Source organism: Sporothrix schenckii (assembly GCF_000961545.1).
Source record: "Sporothrix schenckii 1099-18 chromosome Unknown Cont49, whole genome shotgun sequence".
Classification (NCBI taxonomy): domain Eukaryota; kingdom Fungi; phylum Ascomycota; class Sordariomycetes; order Ophiostomatales; family Ophiostomataceae; genus Sporothrix; species Sporothrix schenckii.
Window position 1 is genome coordinate 3,275,298 of NW_015971150.1, and position 26,718 is coordinate 3,302,015.

General features: G+C 53.1%; 5 protein-coding genes across 5 annotated transcripts; 1 reads left to right on the top strand and 4 right to left on the bottom strand.

Moving 5' to 3' along the window:
* SPSK_05061 (uncharacterized protein) lies at positions 1-2,099 on the bottom strand (the record flags this gene model as incomplete). Its single annotated transcript, XM_016731814.1, has 2 exons — positions 1-1,898; positions 2,000-2,099. The coding sequence occupies 2 exons, from the start codon at positions 2,097-2,099 to the stop codon at positions 1-3; spliced, it is 1,998 nt and encodes a 665-aa protein (XP_016583571.1).
* A 9,555-nt stretch (positions 2,100-11,654) lies between these two features.
* On the top strand, positions 11,655-12,059 carry SPSK_10662 (uncharacterized protein; the record flags this gene model as incomplete). The annotated part of the gene is made up of 1 exon (XM_016736985.1): positions 11,655-12,059. The coding sequence occupies one exon, from the start codon at positions 11,655-11,657 to the stop codon at positions 12,057-12,059; it is 405 nt and encodes a 134-aa protein (XP_016583572.1).
* A 1,098-nt stretch (positions 12,060-13,157) lies between these two features.
* Positions 13,158-13,568, bottom strand: SPSK_10661 (uncharacterized protein; the record flags this gene model as incomplete). Its single annotated transcript, XM_016736984.1, has 1 exon — positions 13,158-13,568. One exon carries the CDS (start codon positions 13,566-13,568, stop codon positions 13,158-13,160), a length of 411 nt encoding a protein of 136 aa, XP_016583573.1.
* Positions 13,569-14,399: 831 nt separating this feature from the next.
* On the bottom strand, positions 14,400-14,648 carry SPSK_10675 (uncharacterized protein; the record flags this gene model as incomplete). The annotated part of the gene is made up of 1 exon (XM_016736997.1): positions 14,400-14,648. The coding sequence occupies one exon, from the start codon at positions 14,646-14,648 to the stop codon at positions 14,400-14,402; it is 249 nt and encodes an 82-aa protein (XP_016583574.1).
* Positions 14,649-23,932: 9,284 nt separating this feature from the next.
* SPSK_05135 (pre-60S factor REI1) lies at positions 23,933-25,735 on the bottom strand (the record flags this gene model as incomplete). The annotated part of the gene is made up of 1 exon (XM_016731885.1): positions 23,933-25,735. The coding sequence occupies one exon, from the start codon at positions 25,733-25,735 to the stop codon at positions 23,933-23,935; it is 1,803 nt and encodes a 600-aa protein (XP_016583575.1).
* Between the last annotated feature and the right edge of the window lie 983 nt (positions 25,736-26,718).

Sequence of the window (26,718 nt, forward strand, 5' to 3'; positions counted from 1 at the left end):
TCACCAGCCCTTGGCGTGGTACCCGTTGTAGGCGTCACGGTTGAGATATTGATCAAAGCTGTTGGCGTTGGCATCGCCGCTGGCGTCGTCGCGGCCCATATGCACCGGCTCCGGATACTGGCGCAGGTTGGCCACGTCCTGGGACGTGTGGCGTCTCTTGAGCACGGCATTGGCCGTCGACGTCTTCTGCGACCGCTCCCACAACAGATGACGGCGCAGCGACTCGGTCAGCTCTGTCGACAGCATGTTGCGGCGGTTCGTGCGCGGCGACAGCGCGGGGGCGTGGTTGGCCGCCGTGGCCGACGTCATGATCGGCTGGGCCGCGGAGCGCGGGATCTCGTTGATGGGGCGCAGCGTCGACTGCGGGCCACGGGGGCGGTGGCGCATCATCAGGGCCGCATCGTCCGAATCGTTGGGCGAGGCCACCAGCGAGGGTGGCTGGTGTTGCCGCTGCTGCCGCTGCTGCTGCTGCTGCTGCTGCTGCTGGTGCAGCTGGCCCTGGAGACTGTGCTGCGGACGGGCGCGGTTCAGGCCAAGCGTGGACTGCGACGTGGTCAGGCCGTTCTTGACCTCGCGCTCGCTGCGCTGGATCATGAGTGTGATCAGCGAGCGGCGCGACGGCAGGTGCACAGTCGAGTCGACGCGCTGGAAGAGTGTCTTGTCGTCCATGCTGGAGCGGCCGCTCTCCTCGTTGGAGTCCTCCCAGTCGGACGAATCGTCGTCGTCATCGTCAATGGCGCTCTCGTCAATGTCGTCCGACTCGGAATCGTCGTCGTCGGAAACAACTGCCGGTGCGGGGATGGCGCGCGTCACAAGCTGGCTGCTGAACGACGTCTGCTTCTTCTGCGCAAGCGAGTGGCGCGACAGGTGCAGAGCGCTCTTCAGCGAGCCCTCCTCGTCGGGTGTCGGCGTCGACTTGCGCTTCAGCATCTCCGACATGGCGGACTTGCGCATCTCGAGGCTGCGCGACGGGTCGCTCATGGAATCCTCGCAGGACGACGAGCCGCCCAGGGCAAATGTGGCCGCCTTCTTCGACTGCACCTGCTTGGCAGCAGGCTCGGACGTCGGGTCGGGAATGACATCCTCGTCGGCGGACGCAGTCACCTGCTCATCGGACGGTGGCGGTGTCAGGATCTGGGGGACCACAACGGGAATGTGCGATGGCGAAAAGCCACGGATCACCTCCGTGGTCGACTTGCTCTTCTGCAGAGGCGGTGTGCTCGGGGTGGCTACCTCCTCCTCCTGCTGCTGCTCCTCCTCCTCAACAGGCTCGGGTGCCAGAGCCGGGAAAGGCTCAGCAGGCGGGGCTGCAGCCGCGGACTCCTCAGCCTCAGGGGTCGGCTCTGGCAGCGCCAACTGGGACTCGGGAACAGGACCAACGTGTGTCTGTTCTGGCTGCTCGGTGGCGACGGGCGACATGGAGGGAGAGGGTGTAGAAAACTGCATGCTGGAAGAGACGTCACGGAGTGGGCCCTTGAGAGGCTCCGTCTCCTGAACAATCGAGACGACCATCTTCTCGAGGTCGTCCGAGGTGATGTGCCGTTCACGGCCACGGCTACGGCTGCTGCCGCACGAATCCTGCCTACGTATCCGCGGACGCGCAATGTCCACGGCGCTCGACTCGGACGAGAACTCAACAGCGTCCTCGTCGGCCAGCGACTCGACGCTGCCGGACAGCTGGGGCACCTCCTCTGTGGACGGGTTACTCCGGCGCGGAATGGTGGTGGGACGTCTTGGCGATGTGGGCGCAATGGACGCGCTCTCGTCGGAGGAGGCGACAGCAAATGAATCGGACGAGCTGCTCGAGGTGATGCGCGCGGCAGCCTCGACACAAAAGGTCTCGCGCGTCCAGAGGCGCCAGCTGAGGTTCTCTAACCGGCGGCCCTGGGCGACGTTGTCTGCACACCTTGCAAACACTGGGTCTACGCGTTAGCATGCCGCATAAGAAATGAAGACATCAAGAGCGGACAGGGCCAGTAGAAGAGGATTGGACACCCACCAGTCCACATGCTGAAAAGGTTCTGGGGGTTGGAGGTGTCGACTTTGTGGATAACATTGGCATCCACCTGGAGCACAGGTGCGTCTAAAGACGACGGCATTGTGTCGTCTGTGAAGGTGGACTGCGAGAAAGACACGGTGACGGACGAAAGAGAGAAAGCAAGAGAAACGAGAGTCTGTAAGGGTGCGCGTATGCGACGACCTGGGACCGAAGGAGATTTTCAGTTCGTAAGTCGACGTCGGCGCTGGATCGTTTGAAAAAGATGGGTGTTCTCCAAAATGGTCAATGAAGATATAAACGGCACCGGATGCTCTCGAGCGGAAGATGTCGAGAGAGCCTTTTACTCGAAGGATTGTAGGGTTCTTATACAACAGGTCGAGCGCCCAAAGAGTCGTCGAGTCGAGAGTCGTGAGAGTCGAGGAAAAAAACGACCAGAAAGAGGCGTCTGGAAAAGTACGAGAGAGAAATTCGAGCGGGTGGATGACAATTCGAGCCAAGACCCTCAAGTCGAGTGTACGTGAAATGTCGTCGTTTGGGATTCGATCGTAGAAGCCGAAAGAAGATTGTGCAAGAGGCGGCGGTGGGCGACGAGGTGAGTAGTTTGCGATGTTGTTGAAAAGGGAGGAAAATAAAGGGCGCTGTGATGTGTGGGGGGGGGAGTATGTATATGTAGGAGGCGAATGTTAATTATGGTCCTGGGTGGCTGGATCGAGAATGAGCGAAAATGTGGTGGTGGGAGGGAAGGAGCGATTTAGGTATTGGGACTTGGGGGTGTTGGGTTCGGTTGGGGGGGCGTGGGAAAACTCAAAAAGAAAGAGGGCGGGCGCGGGATGTGATGTGGTGCGTGGTCATGAACCGAAAAAAGAAAGAGCCAGGCTCCCAGACTCGCGGTGAGGTAAAAACATTCCAACTCCACCCTGATCCGTTTCTACGAACGACAGGGGAGGTACGTTCCTGTGAGAGGTGGCCCCGTCCCACCATATCGTGGCAGCAGGGGGGGCAAGAGCGAGGGAGGGAAGGAGGTAGCCACTTCCGGCAGATTACGCTGGGGTGGCGACAGACGGACTGCAAAACGGAAGGCAAAACGGACGCTTTGGGGTCAGGCGGCCGCGCAGAGAGTGTACGAGGCCCAGGCCCCGTTCGGGGCGACCACTTCTGCCCATCTGACTCAAGCAGAACGGACCCGTTGCCCAAAGAGGCTAGGCTGGGCCTACAGCGTCCAGCAAGTTTCTAGCGGCAGTGCGCAACGGCAAACGCACAGGAGACAGTTTAGGCCATAGGCGAGGAGGGAGGCGCTACGGAGAAAGCAACAAAAATCCCCGACTAAGATTTCGACGAAGGGCCGATTGGGGCGTTTTGGAACAGGGCATGTGCTGTTTTGTACATTTCATACGAATTACGTATTTCTCCGTCAAAGCGACACAGACTCAGAGAGCTAGCACGATGTGCCCAGATTGAAAAGACTCGGCTTCATGTTGTTTACGCAAATGATCTTTCATTCATCTCCTTGAAATGGCAGTCCATCTCGACGCAAAAGAGCATTTCAACGACTGCAGAACAAGACGTCATGATTCATGACGGTCCGTGATTGTTGTGATCGTTTGGCACGAGTTGGGGGAAGGACGAAAACGGAGGAGATTTGGTGTTTCCTCTTACGGTTAGTCCATGACTGGAATGCCTCTTTGGGAAACATTGCTGGCCAAGGCGTTCCTGGGCCCCAGGAGCCGGTCACATGATGGGTAACCGTTTTTGCGTTTTGCGGGCCTCGGAGCCAGATGGTGAGGCCCCACCACTTTCTAGACCGCGGTCACGAGATCGTTTAGATACGGTAGGAGGCCGTCCCGTTTTGTGGCCAGGCCTGTTCGCGGATGCCGCAAACAGCAAACAGCAACCAGCAACCAGCGGCTGCAACAGCAAGAGCGAACCGAACCCAGCGGTCCAGACGGGCTACAGAGCCGGTTACCCAAATAGCCTTTGCGCGCGGTTCAGGTATGGGACTACGTCACGAGGCATCTGACCATGGTCTGGGCTTTGTGCGTCTTTGTCATCGTGTCTTCGGTCATAGGTTGCCTTTTCAAGCATCGTTTGCCGTTTGTCGTTCTCCTGGGCCCCAGGGAGGTGATGGAAAAGGTGATGGCAGTGCACGCAATTTGCCGTACGTGACTTTCGTTCGCTGGGAGACGAGCATCGTCAAGTTTTGTTGGGGGGGTTGAGAGTCTTGCCTGCCCTCATTGGGCCTTCAATGGCAGCATTGGCAGGGCGGGAGCACACAGGCCGTTTCGCCGCCAATTGTACGCGCGCTGAATGGATCGTCACAGTCACAAACATCATCTCAAGTTCCGAGACACAGCCCCTTCAGTGTCCTGCAGTGATCCCTGGCAAGCACGCGCAGTGTCATGACTGGGCCAGTGGGCCTCTGTGCTGATTTCGCTCTGCCGTGCTGAAAACTCATCCCATCACCGGGCGGCAAAGCAGTGGTTCTGACTGGGTCAAAGGCTGCTGCCAGTCTCCCTCTGTGCCGTTGGATTTTGCATCTTACCCCTTCCTTGGTGATGTTGTGATTGTCCCACTGCCGAGTTATGCTGGACCTGACCAGACTTCCGCCACCCCCGCCGCCAATTCCCGTTGTGACTCTGTGATGACTGGGGTAAATTCATGCTCTGTAGCCTCCGAGATGAGAAAATGCCAGCAGGTGACCTCCCCAATCCTTCCGTTTTCATAACGAGTGGGCGGTTTACCGTTTTCACAGCTACACTATACGACATACTTCGTAAAGCTTTTTGAAAGTGCGGCTAGTGTCTGTCATTCCGTTCTCCCGCAGCCCAAAACGGAGAATGCAAAGCCGCCAAAATCAGTCATCCGCTGCCTCGTGATCTGTTTTGGAAGGAGCGTGACTGCGGCCATTTTCTGTTTGTTCTCTTCCCTTCTCAGCAGCGGCCTTTCCTCTTTATTGCTTATTTGCGGGCATCTACACAGTAAAGAGCTTGCCTGCATCCCCTTTTCCTTGATTTTTGCTTATGCCATTATGTCACAGGGCGCTCACGCGGCCATTGTTCACTTTGCCTCATGTGTTCGCAAACCGGCAAATGAGAACGCGCCATATGGACAACAATGAACGGGAACGGCGAGCAGAACATGCAAAAAAGCATGGAAAACTCGACCCGGCGACCAACAGACAGACCGTCTTTTGTGGTGGTGGTGAAAAGAGGCGTCAACTTTGACTTGGTTGTCAAGAGGGTCGGCACGATCTCGACACGCAGAACGGAGCACAGTACGCCGCAATGGCAAGAAAGTGCGGAAGGGGCCTCAGTGCGATCGGAACAGGCGAGCAAAAGGTGGCAAAGACCAGCACCAAGCAAAACGTGGCTTTTGACAGGAGGAGGGTGTGAAGACGCAGAAGCTCAGCAGCTCAGCAGGCACTAAAGCTGAAAATACGGGGAAAGTCCACCGTTTTCGGGGGATTAGCGAGAGCAGCAAGGCAAGGCACGACAAGAACAAGTAGTGTTCCTGGCAGCAGTGTCAAGAAGGTATTAGGAGCGCCTCGGCAGTCGGGCAAGTTCCGAGTATTTGCCTACCCAAGGACTCTCACTGTTAGTGGGTGTCTACCCACCTATTTGGGTGGATTCAACGAGTGTCCTGGAAATCCCGAAAGCAGACTCCGCACTCGAGGAAACCTAAGCACAAAGAAGTCATAACACAAGAGAAAGAACGAAAGACGAGAGACTAACGGTGACGAGATATGTTGTCTCGAGAGGGCCTTCCAAAACACTCCTAAAATGCGGCAACAGTTCATTTGGTCTTGGGACTTTGCTGTGGCATCATGATCAAATCTTATTTATTTTCCTCTCATCCCTCTAAACTTGGGCACAAACTATTCCTGGCGGAATGGCCGTCACCACTCAAAGCACTGTACGACGCATATCATGTGAAAGGACAGCAGAACCCTCGAGTTTCTCGACCAGCGAGTCGACTTCTTACATTTTATTTATACTAATAACGAATACGCAACCTTCTCCTGGCACTTCCCCGAGGACGCCACCGAAATGAACCCCGAGGGCAGGAAAGTAGAAGAAGGACAGGAATGACAGGCATGACAGGCAGCCCACAGCAATGACACCAACAGCCACTATTTCTACAACATAGTCCAGCTAAGTGCACTAAAGCTTAGCGGTCTTGTCCTAGCCAGATCCTTCCGTCCGCCAGAAAATGAGCCGAAAACGCACCTGCCTTCGGGAGAACATGTTCCCTGAAAAACAAGCCGGAAGGTGGAAGGAGCACACGGGCAGGTCACCTGTGTGCTGTAAATTGCCTCGTCGTCGGGACGGAAACATCGCAAACCTCTCCCATCGTCGACCTTTGGCCTTTTGGGTTGGTGCCGCGCAAGTTCGACTGTCCCGATGAAGACCGCCTCTGGACAATTACGAGGTAGCCTTGAGCATTAACCGCTCTTCAAGAGAAGCCCGGCATCCGAACTTTTCTTTGTTCTTTGTTCCGTATCGAGGACAAAGGAGGGAAAGTACGAAGGGCGACCTACGCGGGACGGAACTAGGTCCTTCTGTATTCAGTGACGGATGTGGACTCCGCAAGTGAATGCACTAACACTTTACTGACTGCCCTCGCTCTTTCTCTCGCGGGAGAACGGTTACGTGGCTCCGCATTGTCTGGGTTCGTTTTCTTCGCCTGCCCATTCTGTGGGGACAACGGACACTATGATGTACATGTATTTATCAAGAAATATCACATATTTTGTAGTAGCGACAGAAATTTACAGATAAAAATATAATGGAGAAGCCCGACCCAAATCTTCGGGATATGGCCATCCGACCGACATTGTGCCGCTGGATGCAGGTCCAGTTGCGAAAGTATCCAGTATGGCGGAAATGGGTATGAAAGACAAGATGTCTGTTACCAAAAATTTGCATCGACATGCGTCGTATTCGTCCGTTCAATTCTTCACCGTCCGGGGTGCAGCAAGACTCGTGGGGTTTTCGGCATTCAACCAGAGGCGTCTCGCTTCGGTGGCCCGGCCCCTTGGAAGCGGGCTCGAGGCCCTGTCTTTGTCTGCTGTGTCTGTCCGTCTGGACTTGGCGAGCTTGGGTCGCACTTTGCTCCACTGCGCCTGACAACCCAAAGGCCGCAAAATCCTGCCATTCTCTCTCTCAAGATGGACCATACAAGTTGGGTGTTGTCAGACTTTGGTGGCCTGGTGGCTTCTTCCGCTCGGCGCTATTGTGGTGACGCGGAGGCGGCGGCGTCGTTCCACTCTCAACACGATGTCAGAGTCTCTTTAAACGGTGCGGCAAGTGCCGTGTGGTTTGCTGACCGTGTACATGTACGGAGTAATTAATACGAAATACCTGTACAACGTTACAATGTTCGCAACAATATAGAATGCGGCGTATCGTCGAAGTTCTCTTGCAAAACCACGATCCTTTCCCAACATCTCTTCAAATGCCATCCGAGTACAGGTCTCAGTCCAGCTCGGAGACGCGCTCATCCCCCAGATGCTCCATTCCAGCCAGGGACAATCGTTTGCTCGCCTATCTACGTGTGTAAGACGAGCAACTAGCTTATCCCACTGTACAAGTCATGCAATCGATGTATGTCCCCTGATTGTCTTGGTTGTCTCGGTTGTCTTGGTTGTCTTGGTTGTCTTGCCTATCTTGCCTGTTTTTTATTATCGCGTTACCACGATCGTAGTGCGGAAAGCGGGAGGGATGACAAAAGGCAGCAAAGTGTTTGCATTTCGACGGTGCCGATCGTTGAGGTTCACCAGACATATCAATAAGACGTTCATAAACCAAGCGCCCATTCGGGTTGTAAGACGACTTACACGGAGCCTTACACTACGAGCGAGTGCCGCACGAATGCGCTGCCATTTTTGGCACTGACCACAAAGCGCCAACCGATTCGCTCGGAAAAAACGGACCGCAAAGCTCGCGGAAAAGCGCCAACTTCTAGTGGTATGTTAATGGGGGTAAATACCAGGAGGTGGATATGACAAAAAAAAATACGAAATATATATATCAAAATTATGATTTCGGCCTGTTTGAAAGTCTTGCGAGCCTGGTCCAAACAATATTGTAAAAAGACAGGCTCCTTTGTGCAAAAGAAAATTAGGATTGTATTTTTTGTTACTCCGTGCCAACTGCGGCCAAAAAGTATCATCTTACGTTTTGTACGCACATCAGCGACTGTAACATCCGACAACTGCGCCCATTCTCCGCCTTGCCCAAATTACCTTGCCTACTTTGATCTGACAAGTTCCCAGCACCACGGCGACGGTCAACTTAAATATGTCGTCTGGCTCTAGGGGAACAATAATCCTGCCTGGGCCGCCCATTCCGTATGGAGCGCAGTAAAAAAGTACAGGGCTCATTGGGCTCCAAAACAGGAATGTGCTATACTGGAAATTGACTCGTCACATTTAAAGGAAACATGGGTAACTCGTCCTCTCGTCGGCGCCTGCCTCAGCAACTTTGCACTGAAAGTTTTATGTCGCAACGACAATTCTGTCCATACTCTCCTCAATGTTTTGTCTTTTTTCCACGAGGCAAGATAAGGATGGTCCACGGCATTGCACATGCATGTCCCCAAGGCCCATGCCCCTTTCTGTGTGCATGCGCCGTATGATTTGTGCATTTTGCCAGCAGTAGTCTGGGCAGCACCGGAGGATGAACACGTCCCGCTCATGCGAACCCAGGTTGCTGGAAAGGTCTCCTGCAGCTGGATGGATAAAGTTGAGAAATAACGGCAGTGCAGGGGAGAAAAGCTTCTCTGGGCAGGATGCCCCCATTCAATACCTTCACCTCGCGCAATCAGACATGAGAATTTGCTCACGGTGGCATGCTATGCAACATCAAGAACGACATCGGAAACATACCCCACCAGCCATGTCCCACGATGCCCTCATTTCCCTACTACGTAGTAATCGTAGAGACCCAAGTCCCAGGCGGGTGGTATTTACAAATGTGTGGGGGGACAGTACTTTCGTAGCTCGGGGAAATTGCAACGGTACAATGTATTCCAAACGATATCGTGACTTTTCTGTCATGGGGTAGTCGGCTGCTTGGTCAACCGTTGTAATCCAATTTTCTTTCTTTGGGATCGTTTCGATTTCTCGGTCAATAAATTAGAAGAAAAAAGGAAATCAGAAAACGGAGGGCTCCGTTATCAAACCATGGACAACTGAAACGTCTCCCCTTTTTTGCATCTTGTGATGCGTATTGTCTCGCCACCCGAACATAGCCCTTGCTTCACTGGGAGTCGGAAAAAACGCAAAAAATGACACGTTCAGTAAGCGACAAAACAATACCAGCTCTCTGGAAAAGCAACCACATGTGTCTCTTTTCTCCTTGCCCCTTTTTCTTGTTTCCTGCACATCCTTCAGGGGAACCTCCACGGAGCAAGTCGACTCGAATGTGATTGTATGATGTATGTGACATACTCCGTGAGAGTGACAAGGGAAGCAAGACGATCGTTTTCGTGTTGCTGCCGGGCTTCCTCTCGCGTCTCGTTGGCCCACGATTTCAATGGTTCAATGGTCAGCAAGGTGCTGCCCAAGTTTTGGGTCTCGACGGGCCGCCGGGGAGCACCGTTGTCCGCCCCATAAAAAAAGAGCGGTACTTTCTCTCTTGGTAGAGCCAGCAGCGATCGGGGCATATATTGGAACCTTGGACTGGGGTACCCAGCAGCCAGGATAGGCAGTCGTGATCCGGCGTGTGCCACTTGTCAGCCAGAATAAGGGAAAGAGCAACCAAAAAAAGAAAGTAAAATGTGAGGACTCAATTCCAGGCGTTGGTCAGGTGGGCAAACAGAAACAAGGGTCACCCCTTCCTTCTCCCCAAACTGGGGGTCATCCAACCAATAGGAACGCTTTCCAAGAGACACATGGGTTGAGGCCGCTGTAAGTGGGGGGTAATATTGCCCGCGGGACCCTTTCAAGTTTCTGGTTGTTGGTTGTGTGTTTCTCCTTACCTGGCTCGCTGGGAGCCTGGGGGTTGTTGTTTGCGCCTTCCCCCTGGCACGCAAACACATCCCAAACAACGAAGACAACTGGGAACGAGAGGAAGGGGAAAGGGGTGGGGGAAGGAAAGCAGACGGTATTACGAGTGACAACGTCGTGCCTTCTTAATCCGGAGATGATACGTCGTACGTCAAAGGGGGAGAGCGCAACAGGGAAACAGAGGAAGGAAACCCCCCACGCTCAAGTGTCACGAGCGGTTGCCCATCATCACAGCCATGATTGATGATTGTCACCAACACCAACAGTTGGAAACCACCACACGGCGCCACTGTCCGCACCGTACCACTCTATTTCCAAAAGTCAGCCTTCTGTGGGGGTGGCAGGAGATGAATAGACAGGCCGTCGCGGATGTTGCGACGCGGCCGCGACTTGGCTATTGCTTGGTTGATCTCGTGCCGATACGCTCGGTAACGGTTTGGGATCGCGTTGGCGAGCACGCCTTTTGCTTGCATCGTATGAAGCAGGCACGTTTTGAGTCGCTCGCGTTCCCTGTGTCTGTTGTGCAGCTTTTTGGAGCGCTGTGCAGGCTTGACACAGCACTCCATCCATGTCCAACAGCACGCGCAGAAGGAGGCCGTTCCTTGCTTTAGTGCGATGCGATGCGGTCGCGGTGTTATGCTTCTGGGCGGAAATTTGACAAGGGCCAACCGATATGGACCTTGTCTGAGATACCGCTAAAAACGGACCTTCCGTGGAGTTTGTGGCAGCCTTCCTCTGCAACACTTGGCTCCTTGTTGGTCACGTTGGCCTACAAGTAGTTACATGTACTGTTTACCATTCCCGTTTTGAGTGGTCGAAAGGTAGAAGGAAAAGGAGGTAACGAGACAAAAGAAAGCAACTCGTCCAACAGAACCAACTGTGCCTCGCTCACTGCGACAAGGAATATCCGTATGATGATGCAGAAACAGAGCACAAGGATGACCATGAGCTGGTTTCCTTTTTCGGCAACTTGGACAGGCTCATGTGAATCGAGAGGTCTGTATTGATCTACGGGTAATAGGCCGTGCGGTTGTGCTTGGGCCTCATACAAGTACGATATATACAACTGAGGAATACAACATAATGCTCCTGTAGAGGCCACCGGCAAGGAAAGGACCCAACCGCTGGGAGACTTCCCCGCTCCCCCAATGCTGATCCTTTAATGCACTCCAGGAAGGATCAGTATTCGGAAAAGTAAGATACATTGTAAGATAAGAACGACCCTGTATGGCACTGTTGTGTTGCGGTTTTGGGAAGGTGAACAAAAGAGAGGCAACGTTGCTGGAGATGGCAAAAACACGTCGGAGGATCAAACTCTTTCCCAATGCGGAGCAGATCCCAGTGATCTTTGGGGGCCCCCAGCACCATAGCGCGCCCAGTGACTCCGTTGTTCCCTGCAATTACGGAAGACGTCCCCTGTTTCCGTGCGGAGAAGGAGGATGCGGGTGAAGAGGGCTTTTGGGGCGATGAGAGTATATATCACGTGACGCGATGCACCCGCGTTGCTTGTTAAGACACGGTCCGTCCTCACCGAGGTCAGCTGCGTGGCGTAGCTGTTTTCACATTCCATATTTCGACGCGGCAAATGCTGTTGCCTTGCCCGATGTTGGCATCGCTGTCTGCAAAAGTACGACTTTCGGAGTACATATCATGGGTGATGCTGTTATGACAACGTACATTGCACAGAGTAGATACAACTACAGAGTACAACATACATCGACGGCCCTTCCGTTGACTAGAGACGAGGCTAGTGGCATTGGCCACATGGCACCGGGGCCAGACGAAAAAGGGCGACAGCAGAAGCGCAACAGACAACGCCCATGTGGAGCCGGTTTTGATTGGAAGGCCCAAAAGTCCCAGAATACGGAGCAGACGCCCAAAGTGGAAAGTCGGGTCGGTGAAGGTGTGCAACGTTCAAAGGAAACGGGAGAACCGGTCACAAAACAAAAGAACCGTAGGGCTGGTGGCTGGTCAGCGGCGGCGGCATCCATTGTGAGGGACAGAAGAGCCAAGCGATCAAGGCGTTGGGCAGAGAGAAAGGACAGAGCAGAATGAATGGGCAATGTACTTTGTCTGTCGTCATGACGCCGTATAACGGACACGCAAGACACTCGCCACAATCATGTCCGGTGGGAGTCTGGATGCCTTTTGCTCTGATTCAGAGGCGCCGTTTTCACATGACAAAATATGCACCCCATTGTACGACCATGTTTACAAAGTAGCGTTTCTTGTCCAGCCCTAGCGAAGAACGCAGGTTTCTAGAACGCTTCGTTTAGAAGGCTCAAATTAAACGAGAGTCGAGAAACGGAGAACGAGAGTGTCCTCGTGTTAGCAGGCAGGGGGGCGGAGACTTGGCCGGCGCTTTTAGCCGAATTTACCCGGATGTCGACAAGCGATTTTCGACACGGACAATCATCGGTGAATTTGGAGATTTGAGCAACGGCCGTATTTCATTGGGGACACAGAGACTACCGAGAGAGCATAGGAAAAATACAGAGTACAAGTCGTACAGAGCACATGGCTGGAAACGAAAAAGGAAGCACACTTCAGCAACAGTCGCGATACGACAAGTTGTACACGACACATAAATGGTGACAACTCTCCTGTGACGATTTCACTTCCCACCGCGCGAGACCGCCCCGAGACTCCGCAGGGAATGAGGAGCGTCAAAGAAAGAAGGCCCGAGTCGGTGCGGAGTATGCGTGAGGGGAAAGGGCTGTGACAGAAGGGGCTGTCAGACAGCCTCGCAGTCTTCTTCAGCGAAAGGGGAAATGGCTGCATTGTCCGACGCAGTGGAGCCGACGGTGAGGTGCCGCGCAAGCGAGCACAGACTGTTACAGGCGCCTCACAAACGCTTGCAGCCCCTGCATAGTACGTCGGTTGGGAAATAGTATCTTACGTCGTAGGAAACTCTGGGGCATTGTCGGCACTATTGCATCCCCCAGACGCGGTGCCCATCGTGATGCGACCCAGTCCAGCAGCCTGCTGCATGTCAATGCACGGTCGACGGTCTGGGGTAGGGCATGGGGATTCAGAACGGGGGAGACCGGTCTGGGGAGAAAGCAGAGGGCACTCGGCGAGATAGGAGCGAGGAAGAGGCCGAGCGATTAATTTCGCACACCATCTCACGAGCGCCGACGCCAACGAGTAAAATTACAAAGACTTGTCGATAGGATGCTGGCACCTTTGTTTGGCCTTCTCACAGACACGGCGAGAGGGTGTAGAGGTCCGTCTGGCCGTTGACTCTTGCCAGACCGTGTAGGTATAGTCAACAAGAAACAATTCTCCGTGGGAGTTTCGCCCTTGTTTTCCCTTGCCAAAACGGAACAGCCGACAACGACCACGGATGACCGTCGACGCGATTGGAGACTTGCCCTCCCCCAGCCCCGGCGACTGGCTGAACGTCGCAGGCGCCGGCGGCAATGCACAAAACGGGGACGGCCAAATTGGCCCTGGAATGGCGCTTGGTCGCTTGGAGCCAGGAGCCGACATACTGCCTGCCGCAGGAGGCCTGTTGGCAAGGGAAGGGCCTAGCCTGTGAGCCTGTGCAGACCCTGCAGCCATTCTCGCTATGCATTCTGCCCTCAATGGACTCAACAATACTCCATACGGAAGTACCTCTTCTCCGAACGAGTCTCGCCACGCCAGTTTGGTCAGTGGCTCGGTGTAGTTGTCCGAGTTCCCGAGCATTGCCCCAAAAGGGTTGATTTGCTTGCCTCTTTGAGGAGAGGGTCAGGCGCATCCGGTGTGTCTGCGACTGGCCCGAGATGCCACCAATCGGCGGACTCGTCCTCTTCAACAGGTTGACGCTCTCCAGGCCCAGAACTCGCCCGCATCGGACTTTAGATCGCGGGTGTACGGGAATTTGTTGCAGCGGAGATCCAGGCTGGGTAATTTTTGTCTTTGGCTTGTGTATGGTGAGTTTTCCCTGTGTCCATGGTCGGTCCTTCGTTGTCGCATGGGACTGTTTCCTTTCTCGTACTTCCCTCTACATGGTGCAGACGAAGGCGACCAAGGCGACGACCCGGCTACAACACCAGACGAACATGGCGAGCCAAAGGACGCGAAAACATGCGCCAAATAGAGCCGGCGCGATTCAACGATCGTCCAGGGCGCTTATTCAACGTTTACCCCAGGTCGGCTATTTTCTTTGTTTTCCTGTCGGACCGCCAACCCAATTTGGTACGGGGTATTCTACACAACGCCAGACCGTCCAGCCATCGTGGACTGTGGACGATGGCCGTCCTGACTCACAAACAGGCCATTGGATGGGACATGAAGATGAAAATGGAGCAAAATGTATTCCGCGTGTCCATTTCTCCGCCTCGTTCTTTGTCCAGTTGGAGTCATGCGACGCCGTAGACGTAGACGTCGACGCCGACGCATTTCCAGAGGTTAATTTGTGCCTTTTCCTTTGCCGTCGGATTTCTCATTTTGTCGCGCCTTCCCATTTTGCACTGCTGGATGTGACCGTGTGACCGTGTGCGATTTGACGAGAAAGAACGCAACTCGTGCCTTCCTGCATATTTTGGGCAGGCTGCTGCCCGCCACGTGCGGGATGTCGCGCACGATCGTGCCTGCTGAATTGAATACTGCGTATGCATGCACATGAGGCGCATACTGCTGGCAGGCACGATGGGTCATGTTGCCAACTGCAATGAGGGTCACAATGGAGTCGACAGTAGGGCTGAACAGCCGTTGGCTTCTCACGATGGAGACGGAGTACGCATGCGACATACGACAGACCGCAATCCCAGCACATCTTTAGGTTGGGCCGCTGCCGTGCATGATCACGATGGGGTCTCTCCGCGGCCCCTCAGCCCCGCCAAATGGGCACCCACGCTTGAACCACAGTGGCATATTTTTGGTGATCATGGGACGTCTGGTTTTACGTGTTGGCATTATCGACTGCACTTTTGACGATGGCGACATATGAATGACTTTCTAGTGAATGGCGGGTTGTCTTGTTTTGTTATGATTTATGTCTGGTAAGGCTCTATTTTGGTTGAATTTTATTCAGGAATTTATTTTCATTTATTTGTCTTGACATTTTGTGAAATATTTTGAAATTATTTCGAAATAGATCGTTGTGTATTTCTTGTATTTCTGAATTTCTTTCTCTTTTTGCCACAACGACGAGGACAGACAAACATCGCCCAGCACTCAACCCGAGGCGGATATGTATTTGTCCGTCTCGAGCTCATGTCTCGCCTTGTTGTCAGTCGGTTGTCATGTTGTGTTGTCGCCAACACATCCACACCATCTTTGCCATCGTCACCTACCCCTTCTGTCGGGCCGCAAGGGCCGTGACGCGCAACGATGGCGGTTACGGCGTAAAAAAGTGACAAGATTCACGAGGGGAGAGGAGAGGGGAGACGGAAGCGAGAGGGTGTGTTGTTTGGGGCAATGTCCACAGCGGTGAGAAGGCTGTCAGGAACGCCAGTGGACCGTCGCCGTCTCTCTCGGCAGCGATGGTGTCCAGACGGCCGCCGTGGCACACCTCCTTTATGCTTCTAGAGGCCTTCGATTGGTCTTCTATCTGCGTCAGAGGGCAAGACTGGCGATTGCAAGACATGTTTCAAACGTTGGCACTCGGAGAGGAGACCCTGGGAGTGAAGGAACCGAGAGAAGGTGTGCAAGAGGAGAGAGCCCAGCGCATCAGAACACCAGAAACATCAGTATAGCAGAAACATGTCGGCACACTCTAACCGCCTCGCAAGCCGACTGCAACTGCAAACATCCATCTTGACTGTCAGTTGACAAGATGTGTTTCGGGCTGTGTCGGTTTCGGCCACGGATGTGCTGTTTTTGGATGCTTTGGGCCGTTCGTTTCTGGATACGAACCGCCGGTGAACGATTTGGGGGCCAGAGACAGCCATCACGCTGGCCATTTCGTCATACCCGAGCGTACGCGAGGACAGAAAGGACACAAAAAAGGCACAGGAGTCCTGCATGCAACGAATGGACGATGCAACAAACCATACGTCGTACAGGGCGCACACAAAATGCACGAATAAGATGCGCCAAACAAGGTCAGTCGTCCCGTTTATGCGGGGAAATGGCCGCGTAGGAAGCAGTCACGCTTTGTGGCAGCCAAGGCAGGTTTGCGGTCATCGTGGTGACGGATGGTGAGCCTGCTGCCTGTTGCTGCGCTGTCGTGTCTTGCTTTGTCCCCGCTGCTTTGCATATCGTCCCATTCGCAGCCGACGGCCAGACGATCATTGCATCTCGTGGTACGACTGAGTCGTCTGTGTGCTGTTGTTCGCGGGACAAGAAAAGAACAGACCAAGGTCGAAAAGGCGACAGTACGCCAGGCGGGACAAAAGAGATCATGTGCAGGTGCATTTATGCGGTTGGCGGATGCGATTGGACGGACATTGTGAGCTGCCTGAATTGCTCGAATCGCACGAACCGAACGGCGCAACCGATGATGTCAGCTTTGACCAAAACATGCAGTTGAGCTGATTCACGATTGCGATGATGTTTGCATGACACGACAGTCGGTGAAACCAGACTGGAAGATGGAGAACTTGTCAGGACAGAATTCGTCGTTGGAATGCAACAATGTAATAAATCAATAATTGAACGAATATATATACTGAAAATACTGAAAATACTCAAAATACTCAAAATAAAGATAAACATACCACGGGACATGTCACGCAACATTGGATGCCCCTGTTTTGACTAATGCTAGCTTGATGGAAGTAAACAATGGCTGCATTCTGTGTTAGTACGCCAGACGATGAATTTTATTTTGGACAAAGAATAATTAAATTCATTCCGCTTTGCCGTCTGTTTCTACAGCGTCCTAGCATCCTCCTCTTCTCATCAAACGGACAACTAGAAAAGGGCCGAGCTTTCCTGGGTTGCACAGCGCTGACCAGAAGGGCTGTTGGAGGGACGTAGCCATATCTTACATAGACGCCCGTGGACGTGCATGTCCTTTATGGGGATCCAATGCAACCAGCCACGACAGGCCATTGTCGTCGTCACCGGTCACGATGCTGACACAAAGAAGGAAGCAGAGACAGGGGTGCGTGAGAAAAGAGACGAAGACGAGGAGATACGAAGACGAAGGGGGCGGTGTACGGAATCATGTTCAGCCGGCAAGACGAGAAGACGAGGTCATGCAGCGGTCCTATTGTACAGATTTCACAGATGTGCAGCCCGGCAGTCACACTCGCAATCGGCAGTGATGACCCTCGACGATGCCAAATCATAAAACCATCCTACTGTACAGAATATGCCGTAGCACATCTGTCCTTGCCTTTTTGCCAGACTTATTTTTCTGCTCAGCTGAGCGTTTTGTGCAATGCAGGAGCGGCTTGTCTACCGCCTTCCATGTTCCGTGCCACGTCGGCAAAGCCTTCCCATATCCAGTCCCCTTACCTCCTTTCCTTTTAGTAGTCCGTTTTGCCATTTCCTCCGTTTTGACACATTCCGTTTTCCCGTCTTGTCGTTTCCTTATTGTCATTGCGGTGTTTGGTATCTCACCTCTCCTCAGGAAGGGATTCCCTGTCTTGAGCTCACCGGTCGCACTCTCACAGAAAACCAGAGTACTCCGTACAGAACGGAAAGGTAAGACATTTCGATGAGTAAGTCGTTACGAAGCAGTTCTCCAGTTTCTCCAGTCCCTTCACTTTTCCGCTCGCCTGTCCATCGCCGGTCCCGAACGCACGGCTTCGGGGTGGTCTCGGACCAGAGGAGGCAAAAGCAGTGTTGCATTGCGGCGAAGGTGAGAAGCGAGGCAAGACAGAGCGGCGAGTTGACAGAAGAAGAAGAGGAATCAAGAGAAAATGACCACGAGGGGACCGGCTGTGTAGCAGTTTCATTCTCGGGCAGTCTTCAAATTGGTCCTGATGAGGCATGTATTTTGTTTATGTTGAAGTCAATTGGTGCCTCCGCCTGACAAGAATGGAAAGGCTGCTGAAAATGAACGGTTGCAGAGTTACAGTGAGAGTGGACAGGATCAACAAGACTTGACCCTTGTTGTCCACGGTGGACTGAATGCCAGTGAGACACGTCGAAATCGATATCGCCACTCCCCACACGCATACAGCCACCCAGCCTCCAGCCATATTCCCCAGATTGTTTGACATACATTGTAAGGAGGCAAAGTAAGCGTGGCGAGAGTGGGCGTGCGAGTGGGTGTGGCAGGTGAGCTGTTGCAGTTTAAAATGGTTGCGATGAAATACTACGTCTCTGAACGGGGAGTGACGTGCAGAACCAATGTCTGTCTTTACTTTATTTAATTTATTTTCACGAAAAACCTATTTGGCGCTCCAGATCACCAGATCCGAAATCCTATATGCACCCTTCAACTTGTACGGAACGCTGCAATGCATCCCCGAGGCCCGGCCAGCGTCTGACCAGGCTGCAGCCTTGCCCAGATGGTCTTGTGGCAAGGTGAAGCGGCAGATGCATTGGCCACAGCCTCTGTGCTTGTCTGGCGTCCTCGGCCACACGGTCCGTCGTCCGCCCCCGTAAAGCAAAGGAGCTGTGCCGTCGAGTCGAAATTGTGTCGCCTGCTCCGTCCTTGACCAGCTGCCCTAACAGATTACGGGGTATGCCGTATAATATGCGTCGTATAACTATGTGCACGGCAATGGCAGTGCCTTAATATGAGGTCGAACGGAGAAAAGGATAGACCCACGGCCAGGGCCCACACTCATTCACAGACCCGAAAACAAGGTGTGAAGCCTCGTCTTCGGTGCTGTCCTTGTATCGTTCAGCAGTTCTTTAATCCGACAATCTGCCCAAGACGTTGCCAATCACCCGAGCAAGCTTTGACTGCAGATGAAGCACGATAGAAACAAAAGAGGGTGTGCACAGAAGAGTCAAGGCGTCAGAAATGTCAAAAATGTCAAAACGAAACGACTTTGACCGTTTTAACGCACGGACATGACCGTTGAAATGGACGGCCGTTGACAGAGCAAGGAAGGTCTAAACTTTTTGAGGGATCTATTACGAAGGGCATTCTACGAACATGAATATGTGTACCGTATGAGCACTCTGCTAGTATATATGGAGCCTGGGTGTGTGAATGAGTGCGTTGCCTGGCTCGTCACCGTCGTTCTTGGACCAAACGAGGCAAACAAGCGGTTACAGGGTCCCTAACCAGCAACAAAGCGACGCCCAAAGTGTGACGTAAGATGCCAACGTGGATGCGATTACGCACCGTCTTCACTCCCCATTTGTCTATCTGCATCACTTCGTTGCATGAAACGGGGATTTGCTGGAGCGCATAAACGATGGCCGTCTCGTGACTCTTTTTGCGAACTGGATGCGTCCGGAATAAAAAGACAGGACGAACAGATGCATATGCCAGGGCGGCGAAGGGAAGACGGATAAAGAGAGACGGAAATGACAAAAAGCAAAACAAAGCAAAACAAGAATAAGGAACAAAGCCCAAAGTCCAAAAATTACGCACAATGGAACTGCGTATATTCAGAATTCTTTTTCCCCCAGTGTCCTGCCACCGCCAGTTTTTGGAGATCACGAAACACAAAACACAAAAGCGACACGGTCTGGGCCGTCCAGCGTCGCATCAACCGCTCTTCTCGCACTTTTTGCCTCCGTTGGCAGGCCTCCATTCATCCCCTTCTTCCTTTTTCGGACGCGTACCACTGTTTTCCGTTGCCTTTTTGTCATGGCGCGGGATGCGCACCGTCCGAGCGTACGGGTTCCTTTTGGCTCGTCAGAAGCGGACGGCAGGAAGGAGAATACATAAGCTCTTCGACTGGCCGTTTTGCCCCATAATCGAGACCTGGGTGGCCCGTTTTCCTATATTTCCCCAGATTTTCTCGATGTATGGGATGCTGCTATAATACTGCAAAACCCGCTTTTGTTGACAAACGAAGGCGTTCAGAGGTTGACGGCCACGGCATGCCGCCTCATTCATTTACCAGAAGTACCAGAGAACTGGGTACGAAGAAGGGGGAAAACGGTGGACGATAATAAGAGAGGACGAGGTACATAAAATGGAAAACTTGCTTTCGATTCATTATGGCTCCGTTTTAATCGCCTCATGTCTTGACGCTACGATGCACGGCCAACTGTGGCCAAAAGACGAAAACATGATAAAATCAAAGAGCAATCCTTTTAATTCTCTTGTGAAAGCCGAAACCATACGATGCTGCCAGCGACAAAAACACAAAAGGGTGGGGAGGATGATGCCCCTTACTCGTCGTTTCTACTGTAAGCGCGCGCCCCCGGTGGACATGCAGGCGCTTATTCCGAGTGCAGCACTGAAAAAGTGTGCCACGCCCAAGTTCAGCACCTATTTACCTATTTTTAACTGCCAGACGACCGCGTAAGTACAACGTTTGCTGGTGTGATCTTCTGCTCTCTGTTTGGCGTCGATTCTTCCGTCTTGTCACGTGGTAGCTCCGTGTAAGCCAGCGTCGGGAAACGGCAAGAGCCGTCGGTGGGCGGCAGCATCCTAGCCTCCTTCCGTTTTGGTTTTCCCTCTGATATCCGTCGTGACCTCCCTCAGCCTTGTCTAGTAAAAGCACATCTTACAACGTCTTGCTTATTTAATGCGCACGACACAATACATGATACAGCCCAGTCCTCCGTTATGCGCTATATCGAATTCGATGGTCTGTCGGGAGGCCCATCCGATAGAGCGATGCGAGCATGGCCTGGCCATGATTTCGATACATTCATACTCCCACGCCCTTATTTATATCTACTATACAATTTCAGAAGACGTCACCGGCACTTGGAAGGAAAAAACGGCCAAATGAAAGCCCAATCTATGGAATTTTCCATGGAACGTAAAAAAGGTTCAAGGTAAAGGCAGGGCACCCCTCGAAAACCAAGGTCAAAAAGGCCGCATCATCACTGCTTCCTTCCACCTGCTGCCGTCTCCTGGGCGGTCCCCTCTCCTCCCACGTGGCTCCTTTAGACTTTTGTCTCCCCGAGGGAGAAGAGCACGGGGGTACCGTGCCCCAACTGCCATTTAGCCAAAGTAGTCCTTCCGGCGGGTGGCTTGTCCCATTTCTCCGGACAGTGTTGAGATGTTGGAACAGCAAAGCTTCACCTGGAGGCAAAGTGCAGAGCGGACCGTTCCCCGCGATGCTCCATGTGGCTTTTTGCCGCGTGCAATATAACATAGGGCCGAAACCACCGTTACGGGGAGATAACGGGAGTAGTATGGGGGAGATGGGAGGTGAAAATGTGACAGCAAGAATTAGATTAAAAGACGAAACGGAGACGGTGCTGTTTTGATTAATTCTGGTTAAACGTTGACATTTCAAGTTTCACTCCTACAACCTCTTCAAGTTTGTCGGGGTGATCACAGGAAGGGAGCAGATGGTCATGGACAAGCTGCGGGCAGGTCTCAAGGCACAATATGAATGCAAACGAAAGATACAGAGCATAGAATACAAATGCAGCATGCGGTAAGGATCCGTCCGATAAAGGGATGGGGGCTGTTCGAGACTGGAATGTAGTCAAACGCTGGACAGCGTTACCAATAAATGTTGTGTGTATCTGCACGGCCAAGCTGGCAACAATGCGTTGCATTGCATCTTAGCGGCCTGACCGACTGATTTGAAGTTGGATTTACGTTGACATATTCGAATAAAATATCTCTAACAGCAAGGAAAATAAAATAATAGATTTGTAAAAAAAAAAGAGAAAAAAGAAAAGAAGTAAAAAACAAAAAGAAGACGATACGGTAGGTCCTGCCTCTCCTTTGGTATTTTACCTTCAAATCCTCTCCACTGCACCTCCTCAGCATCTCCCCAATGGTATTGCCGTGCCCTCACACCCCCTGTCGTGTTTTCGCCTTGGCCGCTGAAGGTGTACTGATGCGTTGGCAGATAACGCCCCTTGTCACGCTGGCTGTAGGCGGCTACCCGCCGTCTTCCAGTCCAGATGACCATTTTGAGCGGCTGGCCACAGGCACCGTGTGTCGTAATGACCTGACCAGGCCCAGGCCAACGCAGCCACACACCACTTTCATTGCTGTCTTTCAACCTAGCCTGTTGGCTCGGATGGGCGGTGAGCAAAGAGCCAAACGAAATAGGGATGATAAACGGAATGTTTATTTTAATTATTATTATCCATTCTTGGTTATTTTACTTTATTTTTCAAAAAAGAAAAAGCGTACAAATGCTGTACTCCGAATTGTAAGGACTTGATCGTTCTTTACTGGGCCTCTGGGCGTTTTTCGCTATGCCCCATCCAGACCTGTCAGTGGACACCGACGATCAATGTCACGACGATCATTGATGCAATCTATTTTAATTCTGCGCTGCCTATGTACGTCCTATGTCTGTGGCATATCGTCTTTCAGCCTTACTCTCTTGTTCGACTAGTCCATCTGACAATGTGACCGCTGCAGTCCCCAGCACTTAAACGATAAACTTGACGAGAAGCGTCCAAGGAAAATGAAAGCTCACCTGAATTAATCCACAAATGCGAGGAGAGGACTACCGTTTGGAATTTTCATTCGACGGAAAACCAGCAGTCAACCTGCATCTCAATGTACGACGTATACAGAGCTGAGAGGCTGTGCCGCTGTGCAAATGGGCTGTGGCGACAAGCCACCCGCAGCAGGGCGCAAACAAAAGACAAATTCAAAGCGCTCGTGATTGTCGACTGCCAATTGAAATTCGCAGTTAGGCTTGGGGCCAATCCATTGGCTGTAGGGACAGGAGAGACGACATTTGTGACAGCGGATAGCTGCGCTGATGCTCGTATTGACCGCCAGATGAGGAGAGGCAGCAGCCGGCAGTTGTTTTGACGGGCTGTTGCTGACTTTTATGTGTTGGCTGTTGGCACAGACAAAACGTATCAATGTCTAATTTACCATTCATTTTTCTTGGCAACACACTTCCCTCTGCTGATGCTTACCCCCTGGCCAAATTTGTATTTCCTATGCTCACTGTTTCACAATCAAGCGATAAAATGAAAGCGAGTGATGCGTAAATTTACAGCTCCCAAACCTCCAATGGCCCTTTTCTTCTTGGCACGTTCTGATCGTATCTGCTGGGCCTGGACGTTGGTCGCAGCTGCCTCGCGTAGTGCATGCCACAGGATGGGCAATATACGCGTCTGTATCACATCGTACCCATTTCTCACTCCCTCCATTCTCTCAGGCATTCCTTCCACTGCTTTGTGTCCTCGAATGCCGCCCTAGAAGTAATAGCAATACGGAAAGTGTGGGAGTATAGTAGAGCGGCCTAAGAAGGGCTGCCTATCGGACCAAAACATTCGCTACTCTCGTGTGTGTCATTGGTGGTGCAGATAACGAAAAAAAAGGTGTGGAGGGTGTACTATCATCACAGATCGGAACAGAGAAGTCGCGGGTGGTCTTCGGATCTGCTCTTGCCAAGGCCCGGCCCGAGCTGCACCGGTGGACTGAGAAGGATGGCCGGCGGCAAGAGCGCCGACGCGGAGGCAAATCCCAAACGAGAAAGAGTGATGGCCATGGCACGCCAACTTGATATAATGACACATGGTCGTCTTTTGAATAAATATGTGTTTTAATTTTTAATTTTACCAGTCGAAAACCACCACACAGACTCTAGCCCCCGAGTCGTCCTATCTCATCCTGTCGCCGCGCCGGAGGTCTTTGCAACTTATACATAAGAACCAGTCGTTGCATAAGTAAGCCATATGTGTAATACGTCAAAGAAAACAATAGGGCAGACAAAAGACTCCATGGTGGATTGTACCGGATCTATCAAAATGCTGCCAGTCCACGCCGTTTTGGGAGTGAAAAAAAAAGAATAAAGGAATTCATACCGGAATACATAGTGCAAAAATCAATTGAAGAAGACCAAAAAGAAGAGAAAAAAAAATAGAGCATCCAGGAGACTCAAAGGCAAACGAAACGTGATAGAAACGAACCTCTCGCAACTCCGAGAATGCAATCGACATCGGGTGGACAACAAACGCAATGGTCTCACGTCTCATGTCCGGCCCAAGAAACGGAAGCTCTGGCCGATCGAGTTGGCACTGAACTTGATCCGGCCCTTGTCCGCCGCAATCTGCTGCGCTAGCTCGTGTCGCCGCTCAACTTTGATCAGGTTCGCCTTGGTCTTGTCCGTCACGCCCGTCAGGCCGAGCGTGTTACGCGGCGCCGGGCGCGTCGACACCGCGCGCGCCTTGGCCGCGTTTGTGCGCCGGGCCAGCGCCAGCGAGGCGGCCTCACTTCCGAGTCCGTCGACGTCCTCGTCTTCGTCCTCCGAGTCAAACTCCACGCCCGCCTCGATGGCCAGCTGCATTTGCTTCTCGCGCTCCGCAAGCGACGGGTAGTTGTGCAGGTTCTGCCGGAAATACCGATTCAGCGATCGGTGGCCCACGGACCGTCCTGACGGCAGGTGCAGTTCATGCTCATCATAGTACACCGCGTGGTTGTGCTTGTGCGCATGCGAGTGCCACCCATCTGCCTGGTGGTGCGACCGCGGATCGGTCTGGCTGTGGTGCGGGTGCTTGTCCAGACGCTCGTATTGGTGGATGTGGTTGTCCGCTGGCACGGCCGTCAGGTCGGCTGAGTCGAGCGACGATGCCGAGCTGTCCGTCTCCCAGCCATCATCCGCGCCATCGTCGCCCGGAATGTCACTTCCGTCGGCGGTCGTCGTCTTGGTCGCGCGCTTGGCGCCGAGCTTGGCAGCGGCATTCTTCGTCGGGCCCTTGCCATCCTCGTCATCACTGCCATCCTCCTCGTCATCGTCATCCTCCGGATCGCTGTCCGAGTACGTGCCACGGAAGTCGTAGAAATCGCCAATGTCCACCTGCTCCTCCAACGTCAGGTACGGGATGGCACAGTGGGCCTTATCACGCATGTGCGTCTGCACAGCAAAGACGTCGCCGCGCACTTTGCCGCAGGTGATGCACGCATGGTCGTCGCGGATCCGCGTCTCAAGATGCGCAAGCAGTCCCTCCAGGTCGACCAGATACTGCTTTTCGGGAATGAACATATTGTGGAAACGACCCATGTGAGCCACGTTCAGCGCAATCGTAGGCGATGCGTAGTTGCAGAACAGGCACAGCTTGAGCGAATGCGCCGGCGCCGACTGCTTAGCCGCCGGGGCAGCAGACTCCTCCTCGTCCTCGTACTCGCCGTCCGCCGCCTCTAGGTCAAGAAGGTGCTCACCCTTGTGCTGTGCCGCCACTGACAAACGCGGATTGGCAGGCCGCTTGACGGGCGAGTGGCCCTCAATTGTTGTCTTCTTGAGGCCCTCCACAACCTGTGAGAACTCCTCCTCCGCCTCCGATCCCACCGTCTCGGTCTCGGTGTCAGCCACGGCAGATTTTATCTTTTGCGTCGGCTCGCCCAGTGAGAACGTCGAGCTTATGACTGAGCTCGCATCGTCGATCGGTGCCTTGCTGGTCTTGGTGCGCTTTGTGCCCGCCTTCGCCGCCTTGGCCTTGTGCTTCTGGCTGCCGATGTGGTTCTGGTACGAGTTCTCGCTGAAGTAGGTCTTTTGGCACACGTCGCAGCTGCGCTCAAAACCGGCACGTCCGGCCTCAGCCGCCGCACCGGCCCGGTTCTGCAGCGTCTTCTCGGCAAAGAGTTCCGACGAGATCGGCGGGAGTGACACCACACGGCGCTTCAGGTTGTACCGGTGCCACTCGCTCTTCATGTGGCTCTTCTGCAGCTCGACGCTGCGGAACGCAACTTGGCACGAGTTGCAGCTGAACTGATGTGTGGCCGGCGCCGCGTCCTCCGCCGGTTTCATTACCGGCCGGTCGCCTGCTATTGTCGTCATGGTCGGTGGCTATGAGTAGTCGTTATGGCCAGTGTTTAGGTAGGGACTCGTAACCGAGGACGAGGGCTTGATCGTTGTCTCGTCAAAATTCGACAAATTCGACAGAGAAATAGTTGTCGGTGTAAACGATTTTGCCACTGATGTTAGACAGGGAAAATAAGGTAGCAAAAAAGTGGACGCTAATGGCTCTTGGGAGTCTGTTGGACGGCCGCCGGACGTATTATTGAGCCCGGTGATGACTGGGAGATTGATGACACCGAGAAAGTCTGACTCAATGCTGCTGAAGGCAAAAACAGAATCGTCTCGATGGAGGCTCTGGTTGATACGGTGGTGGACGAGTGGGAGCGGCGAGCCCCGCGATGATGAAATGCGTCGAGGGTCGTTGTCGTGGGTGGTCGTTGAAACGAAGTGAGCTTTGCAGGGGGGAGAGGAGCGTGGAAGAAAACGTGGTAAAAAGGAAGAATTAACGCAAAGGAAATTTAACGACGTGAAGAAAGGCTGTGACAACAAAGCCAAAAAAAGTGGAAGTGAGGGGAGGAAGGCACGACGTCAGAGAAGTTTTGGCAGGAGCAGATTGACAAAAAATTGAGTGGGACGGAAAAAGTCCGTCATGCAGGATTTCTTTTTCGGGCGATTTTAGTGGGTGGGAAGGCTTCTAGAAGGTGGGGCCCTTTGGGGTCTTAGGGCCGTCTGGGCTGCGATCGGTGGTCGCGATTGCCTTCGATGTGTTTGGCAATGCCGGAACGCTGTAACATGTGCAGGACATTGACCAGAATAGGAAGTAGGTAAAGTGAGCAGTATGTCGTACACCAGCCTCCTTTTTCGCGGTTCCTTCCTGACAAAAGTTTGGACAGAAAGAGGAAGGTTCATCCCACACGCTTTCCGTGGCTGCTATCTCAACATGACGGCCAATCGGATTTCCAGATTTGATGATCTCATAGACGAACAGAGACGGAAGGTGCGGCTTTGCTGTGGCAGATGGC